At 42.9% G+C, this 23515-nt stretch overlaps 1 protein-coding gene across 1 annotated transcript in view; it reads right to left on the reverse strand.

Moving 5' to 3' along the window:
* Positions 1-20588, reverse strand: part of GGT7 (gamma-glutamyltransferase 7) — a 33923-nt gene extending 13335 nt beyond the window's left edge. Inside the window, exons 1-7 of the mRNA XM_018556195.1 lie at positions 20389-20588; positions 9850-10076; positions 8039-8190; positions 5621-5735; positions 4658-4725; positions 4439-4512; positions 924-1117 (exon numbers count right to left, since the gene is read on the reverse strand). Coding sequence (XP_018411697.1) covers positions 924-1117; positions 4439-4512; positions 4658-4725; positions 5621-5735; positions 8039-8190; positions 9850-10076; positions 20389-20545 — 987 coding nt within the window. The 5' untranslated portion in view covers positions 20546-20588. The remainder of the gene's footprint in view (positions 1-923; positions 1118-4438; positions 4513-4657; positions 4726-5620; positions 5736-8038; positions 8191-9849; positions 10077-20388) is intronic.
* Positions 20589-23515: the final 2927 nt, after the last annotated feature.

Raw genomic sequence — 23515 nt, forward strand, 5'->3', positions numbered from 1 at the left:
AGCCGGGGGGCGGGTGATGATGCGCCCCCCTGGCTTCCATATTGGCCAGGAAGCTGGCTCCATGCTCTCTCGTCACTGGGTGACGAGGGAGCATGGAGCTGGCTTCCCGGCCGAACAGGAAGCCGGGCAGCGTGTAATGACTCGCCGCCTGGCTTCCTCATTGGTCAGGAAGCTGGCCAATCAGGAAGCCGGGAGGCGAGTCATTACCCACCCCTAGGCTTCCTACTCGGGAAGGCGGGTGCCGAGTACTTACACGCCACCCGGCTTCCCGACTAATCAGTAAACCGGGCGGCGAGTCATTACACACCGCCCGGCTTCCTTAATGGAAAATTCGGTATCGGCAAGTACCGAAAAAAAATATCAGTACTCTTGCTCGATACCGAAAAAACAGTATTGGTGCATCTCTAGTTTTAGCTGAAAATAAATTGCCCAAACAAACGTAAAGTATTTCAATTTTTTTTTTTTAGTATTGTAAAGAAAAGAAAAGGATTAGAGCCTCAGTTCAAGTGTTGGGTAATCTTCCAATTAGAACCAAAGTTCAGGTGACAACAGTCTAACGGGGTATTTGCCATCCCTTTGGGGAGACTTTCCCTTACTTTCTGTTGTAAAGGAGCGTAAACCTTCCCAAGAGGATACAAACGGCAAAAACAAAAAGTGATAATGGTCATAGTCTACTCTATAAAACATTCTGGCTTTAAATGTGGTGACAGAATCTCCTAAACCTGTTCCACAACTGCCACCTCAGAATGAGACTCCTTTTTATATTCAGGTCCTTTCATGGTCAAAAATCCATTAACAGTTCCGAGGCTTGACAAACCAAGTAGACATTAGAATCGGTCGACATATTTCAATTTTCCTCCCATATAGGTTCTCAGCATAGTTCTTGTAAATTAAATAAGTATGGTGTAACCATTTGGTCTTACCTCAGAAACCATTTCCCGTGTCATGTTGCTGTTGTAGAATGCATCTACCCCTCTTGCTGCCACATCATGCAAAAGGGCTGCGAGGTCAAGCCTCCTGACAAAAGTCCCCAGTGTCAGAGGAAGGCCATGTGGGAAAAACACCTCTTGAAAATTGTTTGACAGTCCATCTTCATTCAGCTCACTGATGGCCTTGGCTGACATAAAAGAGGCAATTAGCATGCAGGCAATTTATTAGCAACTTCTGAAAAATTGTATCTGCTTTTTGTATGCCTATTGAGATGGTTCTATCAGATTTGCAAGATAACCTATGCTAAGCCCACAGTTTAGGAGCTCCTTCGGGCTTACTCCTTCTTTACAGAGTTGGCTGTTATGTATGTGTATGAGTGTGTGCTGATGGGGAGGAGGGCATAGAAGTGAACCTGTAGCCTTGCCCTCTCTGAGCAAAAGACAGATTTGCCACAGCCCAGGGAAAAAATCTACCCACCCCAACTGCATAGGGCTACAAACGCCCACAAAAACATAAGTGAATCCACTGTGGCTCCTCTCCTGGAAGTGGAAACTGTAGACTGGGCCCATCTACTGGTTTTGTTGGCACCCCTTAGATCGTGCTGGCACAACATCGCTGTTGGACGACTTAAAGACCACGTGAAGACAACTTGAAGACCCTGTAAGCATCCTGTGATGGACACTACTGGTAGCCAATGTGCAGGATTGATGTGGGCACTGCAAAAAGGACCCTCCCACACTACAGGCCAGAAGAAAGAAGACACAGGAACTGGCCTGTCATGTGAACATAATTTTAGGTTTGTAAATGGGCCTTTTAGATGCTACACACATAGCAGATGACAATATTCAGATGACCACTAGATGGAGGTTTGAAAACTGTAAACTCCAACTATGGAAAAACAACCAAGTCATAAGTTGTTTGCGTGGCCCAACAACGGAAAAAAACTCAAGCATAAACACTGCAGGGGGCCATTGCAGTCATGAGAAGGTGAGTAAGCACCAGATTAGGTTAGGAGGCGAGGAAGGGTGGGCTAGCCTGGTCTTTAAACATGAACTTGTCCTTTAAAGTTATCTTTTAAAAGTTTTTAAAAATGCAAATGTTGTAAATGATAAAGACTACAGTATACACTGATATGTTTATAATATTGAATTTTACTGCAAACTTGATATCAAACAGATTAAAATCTAACTATTCTACTTCAACTTACAATAACATTTTTACGAGCATAAATGCACAGACGTCATAAAAATAGTGGTATAAGCCAAACTAGTTTTACCAGTTGTACCTGAGGGACTGAATGAATGAAAAAACATATTTTTCTAATGAACTCCATACCACTCTAAACATTCATAACTCATTATAATGATAAAAAAAAGGGCAACACTTTCTGTGAACAAAACAGAATTTCAGTGTCCTTACACAACTTCCTAAATTATATTTTCGTTCTTGTGTTGCTATAGCTAGTAATCATCATGATGTTATAGCTGAGCAAGTCTGTCCCAAGAAAAAGCTCTGCTCCCATCATGCAGTGACAGCTAACCACGTTCTGCTTCCGTGGGGGCTGTACTGTAAATAGGAACAATTTAGTGGAAGGGGAAAGAATATAATATTTCAAGAGGCTTCAGGTATTGGAGAGCTGCCAATCTGCTTATTTATTGTTAATCTATTGTGTTAAAAATAGGTAAAAATACGAATTTCCTGTATTTATTGACAATTAACAGCTCCTCATATCAAAACAAAAAAGAGACATCCCACTGGATAGTCCAGCGACAGTGGGTGTTCCAATACTCTGGAGGCCATTGTGACTGTGTCCAACAGGTCCCTGGCCACAAGGAACACATTCTGAGCACATTGAAAGCTGCAGATAGGCATCTATTTGTAGTGCCTGCTTTTAAACAACCCTATTGTTGAATATAAGTGACTAAACCAGAGCGGTCATCACTTGGCTGACACCCCAAATTTCCTGTGCATCAGTTCCTTTGTAAATTTATTTACCTCCATTTCCCAGAATGTAGAGACTAATTGGGTTAGATGGTTGGAGCACTTGGTCCAGGGCCGCCATTAGGAAACATGAGGCCCCATACAGCCTACCTGGAAGGCCCCCCCCCTCCCAGTTTACATGCACATGTTCATTCAAATCAGATGGTAGGGGAGGCAGGGTTGGCTTTACATTTAAAAAAATGTTTATTTTATAGTTTGTTTTTTTACTTTTTGATTACTTTTTTCTAATTTTAAATGTTTTCAGTTAACTTTTACTTTCACAAAGGGGATACCAAGCCCCTATGTGACAACATTTGGAGGTGACATGTTTACTTTATGGAGACAATGGAGTCTATTAGACTCCCGATGTCTCCCCTTCCCTCCAATACAGACCATCAAGCACACAAATGTGCTTACATTTCTGTTTACCTGGCACTTCAGCCGGGTTTGAGACATCTCTGAAGCCGGAAGCACTGAGAGTAGCGCTTCCTGCTTCATTGATCACAGAGCAGATTGGGAAAAAAACTTTTCTCAGTCTGCTCCCGCTCTTCATCCTGACACCATTTGCTGTGGTCCCAGGCCCCCCCCCACCCCCCCCCCTCAGAGAGGAGGAGGACACAGGCCAGTGCAAGTGATCTGGCTTGCTCTACAACTGCCCAGATCACTTGTAGTTAACAAGCTGTGGAGGCATTGCAGAGAGTTCTCATTGGGGTAAGCTGTGCAGCAGCCCCTGCCGGACCCCCCTGCTATACAGCATGGGCCCAGTGGGGGAGGGCTGGCTATACCCCCCTATCAGTGGTCCTGGCCTGGCACCTGCCCTACTCCACCTCCTAAACGTCACTCATCTCATGGCACATTACCCTGATATGAGACCCTAGCGGACAATTGCTAGGCTAAGAAGGTGTGAGGACTCAAGGTTAGGTGCTCAACTCATCTGACCCAGGTAATCTCTACATATCAGAGCTTCTTGACATTTCATGTACCAAAGGTATCTAAATTAAAAATGACTAGACATATAGAGGTGATAGTAATGGATTAGGTAAGCATATCCCACTCATGGGTGAGTAGATGTATGTCTATGACAGGTTCACATTTTCCAGACTGAGCAGAACACTCATAAGACCTCTGAGAAAGACTACAGTCTCCTGCCACCATTCTTTATTGTGGAAACTTCCTGGCATCAACATCTCTCCTATGTAGGAAGGAGTATAAGCATGAATGATTCTTGACCTAATGTGAGGGATATCCCATCTTAGACAGTTGTAATGGGAACAGGTGTCCCCATTGGAAGATTCCCCCTTTAGTCCTGATCTGGTGGCAACTCAAAATTTTGGATCTACCCTCACTTTACTCCCAAAGACATTGGTGATCAGGATACATAGAAAGAGTAAATATCACTCACAGGGACACAGACACCAATTAAAAACTGACAGAGGTTCTAATACTTCACCACTCTAGCCAGATCTAGTAAAAAAGGTTTGCCTTTAGTTATATTTTAAATTCGGTCCTAATTCTCATATAATCTTACCCAAGTCATGTGTTGTATTGAATCCACCACTTGCAACTTCAGCCACTTTAGATATAAGTTCTGACCATGGCAGCCTGGAGAAATGCATAGAGATCAATTACAGACTGCAGAATGAGTCCTGACAAGGACTGAACTGCTGTTTTAGAAATATAGACATTTTTCTATTGATGGACATCATATTAAAGTAAATTATTCAGATCCCCAAGCATATGAACTTACTTTCCATACATCTTGTGTGCTTTGTCCATGCCTCTCAGCATTCCAGGGACACCAACCAAAAGGCCAGGCTGGTATAAAAGGATGGAAAAATAAGGTCAGGCATGTATTACAAGGGAAATTGTATTACATATTAAATAACTTAATAAAGGTCTGGACAAATTCCAGGAGCCAGGTCGCCAATACCCCTTAAAAATTATAGCAGGCGCCTATCTTTTGAGGTTTTCTGTAGCTGTTGTCAATTAAGTCGGCTCCTAAAAAATCCTGCTAGCTCCTGGATTGGACAGACTGGCTCCTGAATTCCATATTCATGCGTTCACCTCTGCTTTAGTATTTTTAGTAAATATGTTTAATTTTTTTACTTTCCTTGTGTTTTATATTTTGCGTATTATATTTCATTGATAGGAAGCCATATATACACTCTTCCCCCTCTACAGCAGCTCTCTAAACACCCCAATCCTCTTCGAGCAGAAAGTTCATATATTCACATTTTAGATTACCCACTCCTTTCTATTCTTTATATTGTTACAAATAAATCAAAATAATAATAGTAATATTTAATGTAAGTATTTCCTTTTTATACCGTGATTCCCAGTTCCACTTCCAGGAATTAGGTTCTGCAGTCAAATTTTATTAAGGCCAGCCTCTCCTGAACAGTAGTTGGCAGTCCACCACAACCGGAAGATGGCCATCCCATGTCCCATAGTCTCCAACTATATACATTTTAGCCACTTTTATTACAAATTCTGTTTCTTTTTTGAAGAAGGTTTAGGTCATTTTAATTATGCCTCAAACTGAACAAATGGAGATATACTGTATGCATCCATTTGAGCAGTCTCTGTGTTTTGCTCAGCAAAGGAACACCAATTGTACCCCTTTAGTTTGCAAGCACCTTAAAAATTGAGGTATCTAGAGGATGCCTCATCCTATCTGTCATACAGGTATGGATAGATGGTAAATCTTTACCCTATTCCTCCAGTACTGTAGGAGTTCATTATGGATTCCAGAAGGTGCCGTCTCCCGGAAGTCAATGACATCAGTCAGGTTGTTTCTAATATCATGAACGAGCATTACACCCCCTCTGATGAAGACAGAAAATAACAAGATCATGTTCATACATTATATTCTGGGAGGGGAAAGAGAGTAAGAAATTTTTTTTTTTTCAAAACTGGAGCAGACAAAATCTGGAGCAGCTGTGTTTGGCAACCAATCAGCATCCACCTTTCATTTTCAAAGCTTAACTGAACAAACTGAAGACAGAAGCTGATTGGTTGCCATGCACAGCTGCTCCAGATTTTGTCTGCTCTAGTTTTGATAAATTCCCCCCAGTGACGATGTAACATAATGCAGTAATGCAAGCCAATACACATCCACACTACTAATTTTTCTGAGAAGGGGAAGGAACAGATGGGACTGGCATGCACATCCTTCTGTCGCTATGTATATATAACTGGCAGAGAAAGAAGAATTACTTACATTTTGGAAGCCCTTTAAACAGTGGCATTTGCTTTGCGTTTATTTGGGCAAACATCTAAAATGTTCTCTTAAATGTGCCTATCGTGTTACAGTTAATGGAATCTTATGTGAGATAATCATATATGGAATGGAGAGATTGTTACTGGCAGAGTTACAAGAAGGGAAACAGGATTAAAACATTCATAGACAAGAAATGATGCCGGTGAGAACCAACATACCTCCACAGATATCTACTGGATGAACTTTGGGTAAACAGCGAATGTGCCTGACTTTATAGCATTCAGGTGATCTAAGCATGCGTGTTTATGCATAAATCTTTCACAAGAATTTTTGGTGGTCATATGATCTCTTCTGAGGTTTGAAAGTATCTTAAAAGTTCAGTCCACCTAATATGATATCTTAGAAAAAGGTGGGTCCTAGGGAGCTGAGTCAGCCCATGGCTGCTTATATGTCCTGGGTACTCCCATGGAGAGACTTCCATGCAATAGTTCTCAACTCAACTGTACTTGTCCACCTTTTTCCACAATTTTGGGTGTTTCCTTTTACCTTTTTGTGTGTTCCAGCTCCTATGTTGCATTCTCAATAATATATAAGAAGCAGGAAGAGTGGAACTGAAAACCCCTCTTAATGGCCACAGAAGGTGTGCCAACCCAGGAATTCAAATGAAGAGATCTCAGCAATGGAGCATCTTACAGAACAGGTCAGGTGGCTTAACTCTCCAACATCTACCAAAATGTGAAATATTTGTGGGTGGACTCACCCTTTAGGTAACAGCATCTCATCACACACACAGTGCCATAAAAAGATTGTCACAACATCAAAAAGTCACAGTTTTAGTAGGAACGATAAGATTTTCAGGTACCAACAGTTACCATTTTTAGGTCTTGTCAACAGTAGAAGCAGTTGGTTAAAATCTGGTCAAATGGGGGAGGGGATTTGGATAGACCATGATAGAACTTTTAATTTTGAAGGTTAGGTGGTGTGCATGGTGTAAAGAACAACTGAGTCAGTACCCTACTGCAGCTAGTCATAATTAGGATACACCATAAGGCCAAAAGTATGCGGACACGCCTCCAAATTATTGAGTTCAGATGATTCCCATGAAGGGCACTGAAAGCTGAACTTTTAAAACGACCCTTGCAGTGGGGTTAAATGTTCATTTTTGCCTAAGGGAACATTAAAAAGTAGTTTTACTTAGCTTATTTCTTACTCCCCCAGCAAGCCGGAGCTCTCCTCTTCCTCCAACATTCCAGGCTGTGGGTGGGCCCTGGGCATCCTCATTTACAATGCAGGACTGCCAACATGGCTGAGCCCCCGACTGAGCACAAAACCAACTCCATATACACATGGTATGACCAGTTTGGTGTGGAGGAACTTGAGTGTCCTTCACAGAGCCCTGACCTCAACTCTACTGAACACTATTAGGGATGAATTGGAATGCCAATTGCAAACCAGGTCTTCTCATCCAACATCAGTACTTGACCTCACATATGCTCTTATGACTTGATAGGCAATGTAGGCTTATATATAGGTGTAATAGTCAGGTGTCCATTAACCTTTGGTCAAATGGCATTACAATGGACTGGCAACACAGAAGTACCTGGGGTAGATAACCTCGCAACTCTAGCTGCGGTGAAACTACACTGGCTCTGGGACTCATTCCTGTAGCTTTCAGAGTTTTGCAATGCGTCATGGGACTTGTAGTTTCACTGCAGCTGGATTGTCAAGGTTGCCTCCCCCTGTGCTAGATGCTTATGTAATGTAACAAAGCTTTGCAATCCCCATTTCATTACTGTGTGTAGCTTCACCTTCCTACAGCTAAGAGCATCCTCAGCTCAACAAAGCAATGACAAGAAACAAAGGGTAGCAGTCAAATCCACAACAGCTAAAAGATTGCTTTGCACTTACCCTCCAATGCCTGATGTGTGGGGATTGACAATTCCGAGACACAGAGCAGTGACTATGGCTGCATCTACAGAGCTCCCTCTCTTCTCCAGCACCTCAATACCCAAAGCTGTACAATGGGAGGCATCACTCACCACTGCCCCCTGGTGGTAAATCTAAAAGGGGCAACAAACGTCAACATATGCATTTTGGGTTTTAATATGTTGTGTTAAGGTGTAATGTGTCACATAAATGCAAGATCATACTATTCTAAAGCAAAGACAGTCAATGCAGAAGGAAACTTTTGATTTTTTTCGTCGCCAAATACCGGGAAATTAGCACCCTTTATTTAAACACCTTTACAGAAAGCTAAATAGAAGGTGCACAGTGAGAAACTTCAACTCCACTCTGTGTCTAAAAGCTGAAAACAATTATTCACCATAACTGCACATTAAACTCAATCTACAGATGAAACATTTTCATAGTCATGTCTTTGGCTGTCAGAGACTTGCAATGCCTCATAGGACTGGTAGTTCAAAAACAGATGGAAAAACAGCTGGAATGCCGAAGTTGCCTACCCCTAGGTTAGAACATCTCTCAGATTTTTCTTGATGTGTCTCTTATAGGGAGAGTAAAAAGTCTTCTTTCCTCTTTTGAAGAGATTTCCCATCACTTTTTGCCATGGCACCATACAGGAAGTGAGGGAAAATTGGAGCATTGTATAAAACCGTTTCATTATCTTGCAGTGGCAAAGTAGGTAAAAACAAAGATGGTTTTGTACAAAAAACTGTTTTAAAAAATCTACTTTCACAAATGGTTTTGGCAGTATTGTAGCTTTACTAAAAAAAAGTTACTTTTCCAAGATGAAATGATTGGAATGATTAGTTGAAAAAAGGAATAAATAGATGAAAACCCCACAAAATGTTAAAGGCCGTTCTGTGGTTTTAGGTGGTCTAAGGGCCTGTGTAGACTGGCTTGTGTTTGCGTCAGACGGGCTTTGCATTCCCATACGTGTCTAAACCCTGCATGCCAAATGAAACTGTCAGTGAATTGTGAATGACCACAGAAGCATATAAAACTAATATCAAGCTGATACCAGTGAAACAAGTCTAAAGCCCATCCATATAGACCCTTAAGGTGTCCATACATTTGAGACACCAGCTGACCACCGTCAAGCAAAATACTTAGCCAGCCACTGTATAGATATAAATGTTCAGCTTGAGTTGAAATGGGGATGAGAGAGGAAATGCCAAATGCTTTCAGTACCAATTATCTCATGGAAGGTACAATGATGATCAGACATCATTTTTAAACCTTAAACCTATCTGATTGATCGTTCTTGACATGTGCTGGACTCAAAAACATTAGTCATGTGATACGGCTAAAAACAATCCAGTTGTCTGATTGACATCTCATTCTATGTCCAACCTTATCCTGGCCGCACAAAAATAAAAGATGAATTTCCTTGAATCTTCCACCAGGATCAATTGTTCCTTTTGATGGAAATCTATTACCTGAACCTACCATTTAGTGCCATTGATCATTGAAAGACATGATGCTTTATTCAAAATTATTTTAAAGTGTATGCAGAGGCAAAACCCAAAAAGGCAAAAACAAAGTTTTGGCTATACATAGACATTAATATCAATATCACTGCATGTGTGGCCAGCATTAGCCCAAAAAAGTGAGCCTACATGAACCCAATAAGCGAATACAAAGCCAAATGGGCTGGGAAAAGATTAATCAGAAGCTACACACATGGTAAAGTAGGCCAACTTTGTCCATTGGATTCACTTTTAAAAGAAGATATCTGACATCATTTTCAACATTCTCACCTGAGGATCCCCAAAGTAGATCTGCATGATAAGTGCTATTGTGACACCCATAGCAAAAGTGATACAGGCAGTAATAATGATGGTAAGGTCATCTCGCCGGCAGCTGCAATCTGAGCTGAAGGGGTCTTTGACGGTCTCTCGGAGGGGGGAGGCATCCTGACTTCCCATTTCAGAAGACGAGGACGGCAGGCGCTGCAGGCGGGCCGATTTGAGAAAGGCGTCTGGGTCTGTGTAAAAAGGGGTACCAAGGAAAAGAATTACTTTCTATGCACAACCCAGAAACTATCATCAACACAATCTAATTCATATTTAAGAAAGACTAGCCCTTAATTCATATTCCATATGGCAGCTGAATTTTTTGGATTCACCTGTCCTGACGATGCTTCTGTCCCTCTAAACTCCTTCAGTTTAGGATTAAAACACCAGCAATAAAGACCTGTTATTATTAGGGGAGATCAGATTTCGACAGTAAATCCCTCAGTTTAACTCTTTTACACACAGGGAGCAGTGTTTTCAATTACAGCTGCCATAGGAGGAATATGCAATTCACCTGAATGTTACCATAATAACATGATTATTATATATAATATACGTGATTCCAAATATCAATTCATAATTATTACCTCAGGTTGTACCCCAATGTCCATAAATATGTCATATTTATATATACTTATATTTTCTGGTGCACTATTAGAATATTCTGTACACCAATCAACCATAACATTATGACCACTGAGAGGTAGGCAAGCCAGCAGAGGCAATGTGATGTTATTTTGACACGTACCACCTACATAAACATCGTTGCTGACCAAGTACACCCCTTCATGGAAATGGTTTTCCCTGGTGGCAGTGGCCTCTTTCAGCAGGATAATGCACCCTACCATACTGCAGAAATGGTTCAAGAATGGTTTGAAAAACACAGCAATGAGTTTGAGGTGTTGACTTGGCCTCCAAGTTCTCCAGATCTCGATCTAATCGAGCATCTGTGGGATGTGTTGGAAAAACAAATCTGATACATGGAGGCCCCACCTCGCAACTTACAGGACTTAAAGGTTTTGATACTGACGGCTTGGTGCCAGATACCACCGCACACCTTCAGAGGTCTAGTGGACTCCATGCCTTGACGGGTCGGGGCTGTGTTAGCAGCAAATGGGGGACCTACCCAATATTAGGCGGGTGCTCATAATTTTATGGCTAGTGGTAGGGAGATACTGTAATAGTCGAGTAGTGTGTTGCACTCACATGGCGTGGAGCTCATGAAAGGACCCAAAAATGGTTAAACCCTCTTGATCAGATCATAGGTCAATGTTGTCAATAGTGGAAGAATTCTTTTAAATGTCATATATATGTCACTCTTCCAAGTTATCTAATTTGGGATAACACCAGTCCTGTTTTGAAGGTTTCACCCATGCATTTGCACTATCATAGCATTTCACCCCACGGGTGTATTTACATTCTCCAACTTTTCATATTCTCCGCATATGCACATATGATTTCATATTTGTTCTTTTGAATACATTCGTTGTATTCTGACAGCCAGCGCCCATGGCTCTCAGTATACTCGAACAGTGACTGCAAAAGTGGGTTAAAAAATTAACAGATTGGTGCTGGCAGGGCCACATACAGCTCCGATGTCAAGGGCTCAATGGGAATTTTCAGCACTGTATGGCCAACTTAAGCCCTTGTCTGGACTTCGGAATTAAAAAAGCACAGCTGTTACCGGGTATCTGTATTCTATCGAATGGAGGTGCATTCTGAACATTCCATTTGCACCCATAAAGAAATTATGCATTGGTTACAGTGAAGATATGAAAATGTTGGCACAGAATACAGGTCTAACCTGTGCCATCACATCACAATGACGCAGACAGTGCAGAGATATAGAGATAGGGCACAGAGGGTGGTCAGATGAACACACAAACAGAACAAAATGATAGACTCTACAGACCGGTTATGTACCTGCCTCCAGCCTCAGGTAAGACCCAGATCATTTATATTTGCAATGATCCTAACCCTTAATGCTGTAAACATACAGCATATCAACCTATAGCACTGCAACATAATATAATAATATATTACATATCTGATGATCACATGATTGAAAGCTCTTGAGCAGGATTTCACATTTGCAATGTCATATACTGCACTGAATCTTTCACCCAGCCTCTCTATTACTGCATTGGAATATTGCATATTTTGAAAAGCCAACACAAAGGCAAAGTAGTTCTTCATGGTCTGCATAACTGTAACTATTAAATAAACACCGTAAATAATAAAAGGTGACTAATAAATGAATAGTAAATAAATAAGACGCTCTTAATTGTAAAGAAACATATGCGTATTTCATCCAGCCTCTATATTATTGCAATGGTAATTTGGAAAAGCCAATAGCAAGGAAAAGTAGTGGTGAAAAAGGGCAATTGTGAGTTTAATTAATCAATTTTTGCACTTTAGTTTTTCATGGTCTGCATAACTGGGACTTTGGCATGGATGTGTCCTCTTGTATATATACGTTGTGCTAAAAGGTGTTCCACTTTTTGGGCTCACAAAGTTTGGAGGTTTGCTGTTAGCATGTCAGTTGTCTAGTATTGTTCATTGATCGTATCTGGTTTTGAGTATTGATCATGTCTGGCATTATATGTGTCTGCCTAAATAAGAGCGTGTGATTTTAACCATCACAATTCAGAGGTGTCCGGCAATGCAACAAAATAAATTGAGAGATGGCGATTGGCAGCAGCAGTGAAGCCCTTTGTATTCAGCTTGCAAACGTATGTCCCTTTAATTGAAAGTAAAAAAGCACGGGAGAAAAAATTGTTCTTCTACCATGTATGCTGGCTTACTAACATCAATGCCAATACCCCTGTCTTAGCCTGTGCATAGCTAACAAAGCACGTGTCCTAGGACAGCAGGATCTACTAACATCAATGCCAATACTGCTTCCCAAACCTCTGCATAGTCAACAAAGCCCGTGGCCTAGGACTGCGGGATCTACTAACATCAATGCCAATACCCCTGCCTCAACCTCTGCATAGCCAACAAAGCCCATGGCCTAGGACAGCAGAATCTAGTAACATCAATGCCAATACTGCTTCCCAAACCTCTGCATAGCCAACAAAGCCCGTGTCCTAGGACAGCAAGATCTAGTAACATCAATGCCAATACTGCTTCCCAAACCTCTGCATAGCCAACAAAGCCTGTGGCCTAGGACAGCAGGATTCTAGTAACATCAATGCCAATACTGCTGCCCAAACCACTGCATAGCCAACAAAGCCTGTGGCCCAAGACAGCATGTTCGCCAGGGGCAGCATATAGCCACCCACATATCATGTTGCTTGTGGTTAGTAATACATTCCCTTATTTTATTTATTACAAGTATTTATATAGCGGCAACATTTTACGTAGCGCTTTACATATTGTACATTCACATCAGTCCCGGTCCTCAAGGAGCTTACAATCTAAGGTCCCTACTGTGCACGCATACAGGGCCAATTTAGACAGGAGCCAATTAACTTTCCAGCATATCTTTGCAGTGTGGGAAGAAACCGGAGTACACTGGAGGACACCCATGCAAGAGTGCATGCAAACTCCTTGCAAATAGTGTCCTGATCAGGATCAGAACCAGAGATCCCCTGTGCTGCAAGGCAGAATTGCTAACCACTAAGCCACTGTACTGCTCATGGAATAGACGGTTCCAGACTGCCAACCTTCTAACAGTCCAATCTGGTCAAATCCTCATAGTATATGCATTTGCTGGTGCAGTAGTGTACTGTGTACTTACAGTTCACCCACTCCATACACCTAGTTCCTAACTGTTAGCAAAGTAAAACAACAATTTGCTTTTAGTCATCAGTACTGTGTCTCTCTGGCTCCGAGTGAAAAAAAAAGTGTAAAAACATAGCCCACAAAACCCTTCACACCACCAAACATTCCCTACATCCCCTCCCTTATCCTCATATCTATAATTTTTGAGGCCTGCTTCACACCTAGGTGATTGATCTATTGAGTTGTTTTCACGAGTTTGCTGCACTTTGGTTTTTTTTGCGCGATTTTGCTTTGAAAGCCACGCGAAAACTGCACGGTTTTCAATGCATAGAGATGTCTATGGGACCAAAGCCGTGCGATAACCACCTGAAAATAGCTCCTGTACCTTTTTGCGCAGTGCAGGAGCAGGTGATTTCGCCCGAGCGAAGCAATGCAAAGATGTGAACAGCCGCCATTGACTTGAATGAGAGTCTGTGTTTTGCACGATATCACGAGGATTGCCTATGTGTGAACCAGGCCTGACCAAAAATTCAGAAGGAAAGTTTTGCAGCAGCAAAAATAGACCCAATTATGGAGACGGAAAGAGAAAAATGCCAAAATTCTTTTTTGTGCTACATTCCAGTAACATTAAAAAAATATATATATACTGTATATATAAGCCAGTATTACAATACAAGGCTTGTTAAAAACTATGGGATGTCTATCTTCATAGTTAGGATGGTTTATTGGGGTGTTTTAATCCTTAATGAGTTACGGCCATTGACTTGGAGAAAGGTGCGAGATGAAACCTAAACCTAAAAGCTAAAGCGCTTGATCCTTGTTTTTTTTTTACCATATGCTGGTATCAAACACCTACACATCAGTGGGATCCTTGTATGCAGAGTACACAGGAGAAATTATTTGTAATTATTTGAAATAGTATGAATTATTAAAACAGGATCACCTTTTCTTTATGCATTTGCCTGCTCCTGAGAAGATTAGCACGGGGTGCTTATAAAAACAATCTACCAAATAAACGTTTTACATGACCTGAAAAAGGAATGTGAAAATCATTTTGATGATTTGGCCTTAATGACTCTCTTCCCCATGCAAGGGAATAAGGAAGATAATAATCTGTTTGTAACATAACAAACTGTGTTTATATAATATGTGAATTGACTTGCAGTGCCCTGTATCATGTGTGGCAGAAATGAAAGCTGACCATACACCTTGCGATCATCGGACGACACTTTTCGTCCGATGATCAAATGGTCATACGATTTTCGTACGGCGGACCCATCCTGCCACGATTATCGCAAGTTTGGATCAGCGGTAATTAGAAGAAAGCATCTGGACGAATTGCGGTAATTGATCACACGTATTTTTGTCTGCGCATGTGCAGTGTAGATCGTACAAATTTTGACGTACGGAAACGCCACCAACCTTGCAAAAATCGTACGATCGACCAAAGTTTTCTAACCTGCTGGTTAGTCAAAAATTGATCGCTTGTCCAGTATTGGCGGTTGTACACTGCCCATCAACCTTACGAATATCGGACGTAAACACGATCGCATACAAAAATCGGCCGATATTCGGAAGGTGTATGGGCACCTTAAGGCTACATTCACAAGGAGTGGTTGTCCACGCTGTAGAAGGGTGTGGCAATGCCATGATGTAATTTGACAACACAGTCCCCGAGAACACTCAGTTAGAGGGGCTGAGAGGTTCCAGCGTGTGAATATCTTTGCAGAGGAGAAACTGGCTTTTCAGTTCCTTCCTGGTTTTCCGGACTATAGTGGGATGGAATCTCTGGTCCAGGGGCCAGGTGTTGCCAATGACCAGTATAGGTGGATCAGATGGCTTATTAGGAGTCTGGACCAGAGCTCAGGGGAGTTGTGCAGGAGGCCCACGGACACACGCAGACTCGCGGATGGATGCCCGTGGAACAGCCAGGGCAGCCTGGGAGAGGTTAGGAAGGTCGGTGACCAAAGGGACCTGTTGGACACACTGCTGAGAGAGCAGTGTGAGTATCACACAGAGGTGTGCTGAGAGACTTGGAGCTGAGGAAAGCTACAGAGGACTGTATATGCTGAAGAAAAGCGTATTATTATGAGAATGTTTGCTCTTTGGTGAACAAAAGACTGTCCTTTATGTTGCTGCTGGAAGCTGTCTTGTGTAACAGGGGAGGTCTATCCTGCTGATTGAAAGAGACTTTTTGTGTATGGCCTTCATAAAACTGCGTTTACTTGCATTTCCTGACTACAGTCGAGTGTCCTTCTTACAGCGCGTATTCGGCCAACCTGCTCTAAACAGAAAAAACAATGCACTTTAATGAGACTTTTGCAAAGTAGTCCAAGCGTGATTTTTTGACGAATTGCGCACGTTCGCGGCATCTGCATTAAAAACCACGCGGGAAACGCAAATGCTATACGTGAATGGAGCCTGAATGAAACGAAACAAGAAAATTAGGCCTCATGCTCACTAGCAGGTTGTTTTTAAGTCCAACAGAAGTTATCTGGTAAGTATTAACAACTTTATGCCTAATAAGTGAATTTATTGTCACTGCATGAGTTGTAAAGATCTCCTAAGTTAAACCTTGAACTTGGAATTATCAATACTTGCTGGAATATGTGCAAAATGTACAATTGGATATGATCCTACCTTCCCCTCTTGATCCCTCCTTGCCGTCTATCCAACCTCCTCCCCCCCCACGTGCATTCTTTCATCCCTATTCTTACCCTCCCCAGACTCTGGCTTTCCCTTACTCTCTTCTTTTCAAGCACCGGGATCCTACTCGAGGATTTTCCTAATTGCGTTTACTTGAGATTACTGGAATGGATTGTGAATCCTATATTCTGCATGTTATTTAGTATTGACCATCATCCTGTGTTGCTTTTATATCTTTTCTTATGTCTTATACTAATAAAAACTTATTATACAAAAAAAAAACAACTTTATGCCTCCCAGATCACTTTTTTCTGTGCCGGGCTTAGTCACGTTTGCACGTGGATACACACTTATAGCCGCATAAAACTGGGCTAGTCGGAGCCGGAACGCAGAAACTTCTATTTTGAGTAAACTTACCTAGACTGAAGGCACCTAGACGCTGCTGGACGCCTAGGTGTGCATTCAGTCATAGAAATGCATTGCATTAGTCTAGGTACCTTTAGAAATGAGCTCCAAACGCACCTGAATACTAGGCATTCTGAGAGGGCCTAGTATTGTTATCACTAAATACAAGGCATTTTCTGATTGGACTTGGGGCGCACCATGATGCCACCACCCCACGTCCAATCAGAAAATGCCCTTTATTCAGTGATTTTTAAAAAACCTTTGGTATTATATCGTGTTTTTGTGCACTAAAATAACTTAAAAGAGAACTATGGGGGTAAGTGTTTTCCTCCATAATTCTCTTCAGGGTCACAGGAGGACATATATTAACCTCCTCCCGTGACCCAAAGCTCAGTATATCGCGGGCTATTGCGGCATTTTTCTGCTCACTTCCCGATCGATGGAGCCGACCTGTGACAGCTTCTTTGTCACAGGTCGGCTCTAACTACGAGGAAGAGTGGAAATCACTCACCTCATAGTTCTCCTTTAAGTGCATTTTTTACTGAAATTTTGGGTTGCACTAATAGCATGCAACATACAAGTTTGCACCTACCACCATTTTATCCTACAGGGTCTCCGCTTTCAGGAAATATATAAGTCTCAGGGGTTTTAAGTCATTTTTAGGCCTAAGATGTGGATTGTAACGTGTGCAAAAAAACGCAACAACGGCTCTTGCAGCAAAAAGGGTTGAATTTACCAAAAGTAGGACAAACCTGACCTATCCATTCAATCTCTTAGATCACAGTTGTTGCATCAAAAGGAGATTGTACAAGCAGATTATATGGTGTATGGCCAGATTTAGGGAGATTTCCAGACAGGAAAAGAGTAAAGATCCACAGCAGGGAAGTGGGCATTAATAAAAGTGGGACAGAGGTTCTAGCATTCCTCTACTAATGTTTGTGTTATTGTCAAGGAAGGAATCTCTCCAACAGAGCCCCCAGCAGCAGTAAACCCTTACTGGAGTTCTAATCCTTACCCGCACTATCCAAGACTACAAAAGTTTGGGCTATAGATAGACTTGATTATAGTAAAACTGTTTGCAATAATGATTACTTTACATGGCAATGAAATAAGAAAACAATATCAGAAATCCTCTTTCACTGATAGGTCTTCTCATACTTGGTGTTGCAACTCTTAGCTCACTATCACTGCTTGAGCACTTACTATCTTCATTATAATTATATTATTAATAATGATATATTATTATAGCTTAGTAACCACAGTTATATTTATGATGATAATTACAGATTGAGCAATAAGGCAGACGGCCTTGTGACGGAATGCCAGATACACTGCTCCATGTACTGTGGTAACAGATACACCAGTGACTCTGATGAAGTAACAGCTACACTAGAGCATGGTATAGACAGATGTGGTAGCATATCACATGAAGATATAGGATGCAGTGGCACATGCAGGACGCCCTCGTACAAGTGTTGTATGAAAACGCAGTTGTACAAGGGGTTCAAATGGACAATGACCTGGTACCCAAGATGGAGATGCAAGGTGCAGGGTTAGACTTTATGAGGAGATGCAGGATGCAATGGTACATGAGACGGAGATGCAGGAGGTAATGGTACATGAGATGGAGATGAAGGATGCCATGGTCCATGAGATGAAGATGCAAGATGCAATGGTACATGAGATGGAGATGCAGTGGTACATCAGATGGAGATGCAGGAGGTAATGGTACATTAGATGGAGATGCAGGATGCAATGGTACATGAGAGGAAGATGCAACGGTACATGAGACAGAGATGCAGGAGGCCATGGTCCATTAAATGGAGATGCTGGATGCAACGGTACTTGAGATTGAAAAGCACAAGTTAATGGTACATGAGACAGAGATGCAGGATTGGTACAGTGCATGAGGATGCGGTGCTACAAGGGATAAGGATGCAATGGTACAGGGGATGAGTATGCATTGGTATGGGATGAGGATGCACTGGTATAAGGGATGAGGATGCACTGGTACAAGGGATGAGGATGCATTGGGACAAGGGATGAGGATGCATTGGGACAAGGGATGAGGATGCATTGGTACAAGGGATGAGGATGCATTGGTACAAGGGATGAGGATGCATTGGTACAAGGGATAAGGATGCACTGGTTCAAGGGATGAGGATGCATTGGTACAAAGGATGACGATGAATTGGTACAGGGGATTAGGATGCATTGGTACAAGGGATGAGGATGCACTGGTACAAGGGATGAGGATGCATTGGTACAAGGGATGAGGATGCACTGGTAGAAGGGATGAGGATGCATTGGTAGAAGGGATGAGGATGCATTGGTATAAGGGATGAGGATGCAATGGCACAAGGGATGAGGATGCATTCGGACAAGGGATGAGGATGCATTGGGACAAGGGATGAGGATGCACTGGCAAAAGGGATGAGGATGCTTTGGTACAGGGGATGAGGATGCATTGGTAGAAGGGATGAGGATGCACTGATACAAGGGATGAGGATGCACTGGTACAAGGGATGAGGATGCATTGGGACAAGGGATGAGGATGCATTGGGACAAGGGATGAGGATGCATTGGGACAAGGGATGAGGATGCATTGGTACAAGGGATGAGGATGCATTGGTACAAGGGATGAGGATGCATTGGTACAAGGGATAAGGATGCACTGGTTCAAGGGATGAGGATGCATTGGTACAAAGGATGACGATGAATTGGTACAGGGGATTAGGATGCATTGGTACAAGGGATGAGGATGCACTGGTACAAGGGATGAGGATGCATTGGTACAAGGGATGAGGATGCACTGGTAGAAGGGATGAGGATGCATTGGTAGAAGGGATGAGGATGCATTGGTATAAGGGATGAGGATGCAATGGCACAAGGGATGAGGATGCATTCGGACAAGGGATGAGGATGCATTGGGACAAGGGATGAGGATGCACTGGCAAAAGGGATGAGGATGCTTTGGTACAGGGGATGAGGATGCATTGGTAGAAGGGATGAGGATGCACTGATACAAGGGATGAGGATGCACTGGTACAAGGGATGAGGATGCACTGGTGCAAGGGATGATGATTCATCTGTACAAGGGATGAGGATGCATTGGGACAAGGGATGAGGATGCATGGGTACAAGGGAGGAGGATTCATCTGTGCAAGGGATGAGGATGCACTAGTACAAGGGATAAGGATGCATTGGTACAAGGGAGGAGGATGCATTGGTACAAGGGATGAGGAATTGAGGATGTATTGGTACAAGGGAGGAGGATGCACTGGTACAAGGGATGAGGATTCATCTGTGCAAGGGATGAGGATGCACTAGTACAAGGGAGAAGGATGTATTGGTACAAGGGAGAAGAATGTATTGGTACAAGGGAGGATGGGATTAATGAGGATTAATATGTGCAAGGGATGAGGATGCACTAGTACAAGGGAGAAGGATGCACTGGTAGAAGGGATGAGGATGCATTGGTACAAGGGAGGAGGATGTATTGGTACAAGGGAGGAGGATACAGTACTACAAGGGATGAGGATGTATTGGTACAGGGCATGAGGATGTATTGGTACAAGGGATGAGGATGTATTGGTACAGGGGATGAGGGTGTATTGGTACAGGGCATGAGGATGTAAGATGAAGTGGTCCTCCGGATGGATACAAGGACACACAGCAACACCAGCAACGCACGCAGATCATTCTAGCAATCTTCCAGCCAGTTACCCGCATCATGCTCCCCCAGGAAGGTGTCCTCCTCCCCGGCTCTCGGCCCTTGCTCTCCCGCTGTCTCCTCCTCGGGCAGGCGGGGGAAGCTGGTGATGCTCATATAGTCCACCGGGGAGTAAGAACCCAGAGATCGCCCCGGGCCCGGATCCGCCATCTCCTCTAACCTGTGATGTCACCGGCCCGGGTGAGGTGGGGAGAAGTAGAGCCTGACACGGGGGGCGGAGCCGGTGATGTCACCGAGAACGGCCGCTGTCTGGGGCAAGTCACATGGGCAAGAGACACGAATTGTGTAGGTGACGTTACGACGTTGCTTTCCTAATGACGTGACGTCATAGAGGTATTGAAAAGAATTGAACGAGGTCATGTGCAAAGGTAAATATCATCGAGTAGTATAATTTTTTCTTTTAATGTCCTAATAAACTAGTTCTTTTTTCACATAAAATTCATTTATATTTTTATCTCCCTTCCCTTCATGCTATAATATCACATAGGTTCCCTGAGTGTACCATTTCCTGAGATGACCACTCATAGGCAATGCAAATATTGCAGCCTTTATTGGCATTGTATTATTAAAGCTGAGCTCCGGGATGAGTAAATATTGTCTAAATACAAGAGCCATGTGTATTGTTACTTGGATCTTGGTGTGGTTTCTGTGTTTCTTCCAGATTTGTATCCAATGGGACACTTTGCATCTGTGCAGGAACTTCCTCTAATAAAGACCGGTCACTGCTGCTCTATCTCCCTGTGTAGGGTGACTGGTCTTGTCTCCGCCCCCTCCTGTAGTACTCTGCAGGCAGCCTGTAGTGGGTGGTGCCTTTTGGGTCCCTCCCACAGCTTGCTCCATGCACAGACTATGACCAGGACAGTGGCTAAAACAACTGCGCCTCGTGTATTGCAAAAGAAGGTACATGTACCATTTTTTCTGCGATTGGCGCAAAGGATGTACTCCATTGAAATCAATGGGGCCACGGGGCAATCTCTGTCTGCAATTGTGCATATACACGCAATCCCGAGACTCGCGTCCCGGAACGCTCAGGTCTGCACCGGCCCTAGCAGATCGGCTAACCACCCAGAAACTCAAAGACTGTATGTTAAAAATTCAAATGCCTATAAAAAATTGATATCTTTGGATTGCTTTGTAAACTGCAATAAAGTGTACCTGTATCAAATGTCCAATTATTTCCTAGCTTTGCTAACTCTAGCTTTTTGGAACCCCTCCCCATTCCTATTTGTTAGAAAATCCCTTTAAACACACCCAAATCATTCAAATGTCTTCCCGGGTCCTCCCCATTCTTGTCCTGGCTCCTGCACAGAACATGTAATGACAATGGAGCAGTATTGTGAGCACAGGCCGGCGTGGTGGCACATCCACTGGTGGTGTGTCTTTGATCACCTGTGACCTGGGCTCACTAGAAATGGGTTAGATAACCCTGGACCTCATTAAGCCAAAATTGGACCAGCACTGGATCACAGAGTGGTGAGTCTATGGGGGTACCGAACCTGAGAGAAGGTGATAATTGCAGTGAAAGCTCCATATGTTATTTCTAATTGGGCTTGGGCCAAATTCATCATAAAATATATAGAACTCTATGGACTTAAGTGGGTCTCTGCCAAATATAATTATCTCTCCTCATCTGGGATCATGACTTTTGAAGCTTTGCAGACAAAACAAAAATTACCCTCATCCAGGGGTGTGGGTGTCCCTACACTATGCGTCACTTGGGGCCGGGCTGGGGAAGAGAGGGCTGCCTGAGACTTTGTTTGCCAGGAGCTGGACGGGTTGCCAGCCAGAACGTCCCACTCAGTTCCTGGCAACCAGTGACATCAGTGAGCAGGGCAGGCAACCGGCCAGAGCATCACAGCTTGCTAAGAGCAACAAAGTGTACAAATATGTGCCAATTATATATACAGTGAGACACCCAATGCATAGCATCCCCTCTGATGTCATAATGATGCCATAATCCCACCCAAAAAATGTAAAAAATTAACAAAGAGAACTCACTATTAATAGGTAAATATTGCTGTGAGCAGGCAGATAGGAAACGCGATAGTTTGGCACATATTTGCACACATTGTCACTATGTTACCCTGGAGGGAACCCGCATGGCTCCGAAACATTGGATTGTATACTAGTGTGACGCTTTGCGAAAAAATCCAAGCCAATTGTTTCATTCATGGATAGCTGGTGACCTCTCTTCTACCTACAGATTATCACGGTGGCCTCTAGAGTTGGTATACATTGCCGCAGCCATTATGCTTCGCAATTCAGCTCGGCATGTCACGTCTGGTAGGTGTTGCCGCTTAACAAACACATCCATTAAAGTCAATAGGGGGGCGTGGCCGGGATGTGAGACTGAGCAGACGTGTCTCACTGCAGCTCCCGACATCCGTGCTACATCCTGACCCTTAGCTAGCTGACAAACCGGCCGAAATAATCAATAGGACCATGCTGCAAATTCGCATTGCGTGCCACCTCTGAAAAGCACTGTTCAGGTGGGGCAGCAAAGACCGCTGCCTGTGTGAACAAGGCCATAGAGCGGCAAGGTGAAGATCCTTCAAACAGTGCAAGTCTACTATGAACTGAATGTTGATTTATTGCATGTTTGAACAATCACTGGCATGTTCAGTATACGAGTTCTTGTGCATGTTTTTATCTTTTTCTCCGTTCTTGCTTCATTAAAATTACTGCCTATACCACGCCTGTTACATGTTGCTTTCGTGATCTTTGTTTGAACCATTAATAAGCAGTCTGCTAATTACTGTGATTTCTGCCATAGTTAAGTAATTACTGGCAGGTAGTGGTACATTCATCGGGGATATGACGTACATAAAGGTCCAGAAATATGTTGCTTGTACACAACTACCGTCAACACTGGTGAGTTCAAATGGAAAGTATAGTGTGTTTGTAGTGAGCACGTTTTGAATTGTATAACATAAAACAATTCTTATGAGACTTTTATAGTTGTAAACTCTTTCTTTTTCATGTTATTGTAATAAAGCTCTTTTCTGGGCAAACACTGTGCCCCTCCCAACCTTTCACATTTAAAATAACCCTTTAACTCCTTTTTCTGCTCATCTGATTTCTCAATCACCCATCCCTTGCAGACGCCTCTTCTGGGTTTGG

Source organism: Nanorana parkeri, unplaced genomic scaffold, assembly GCF_000935625.1.
Source record: "Nanorana parkeri isolate BGI_ZX_2015 unplaced genomic scaffold, ASM93562v1 scaffold227, whole genome shotgun sequence".
In the NCBI taxonomy this organism is placed as follows: Eukaryota; Metazoa; Chordata; class Amphibia; order Anura; family Dicroglossidae; genus Nanorana; species Nanorana parkeri.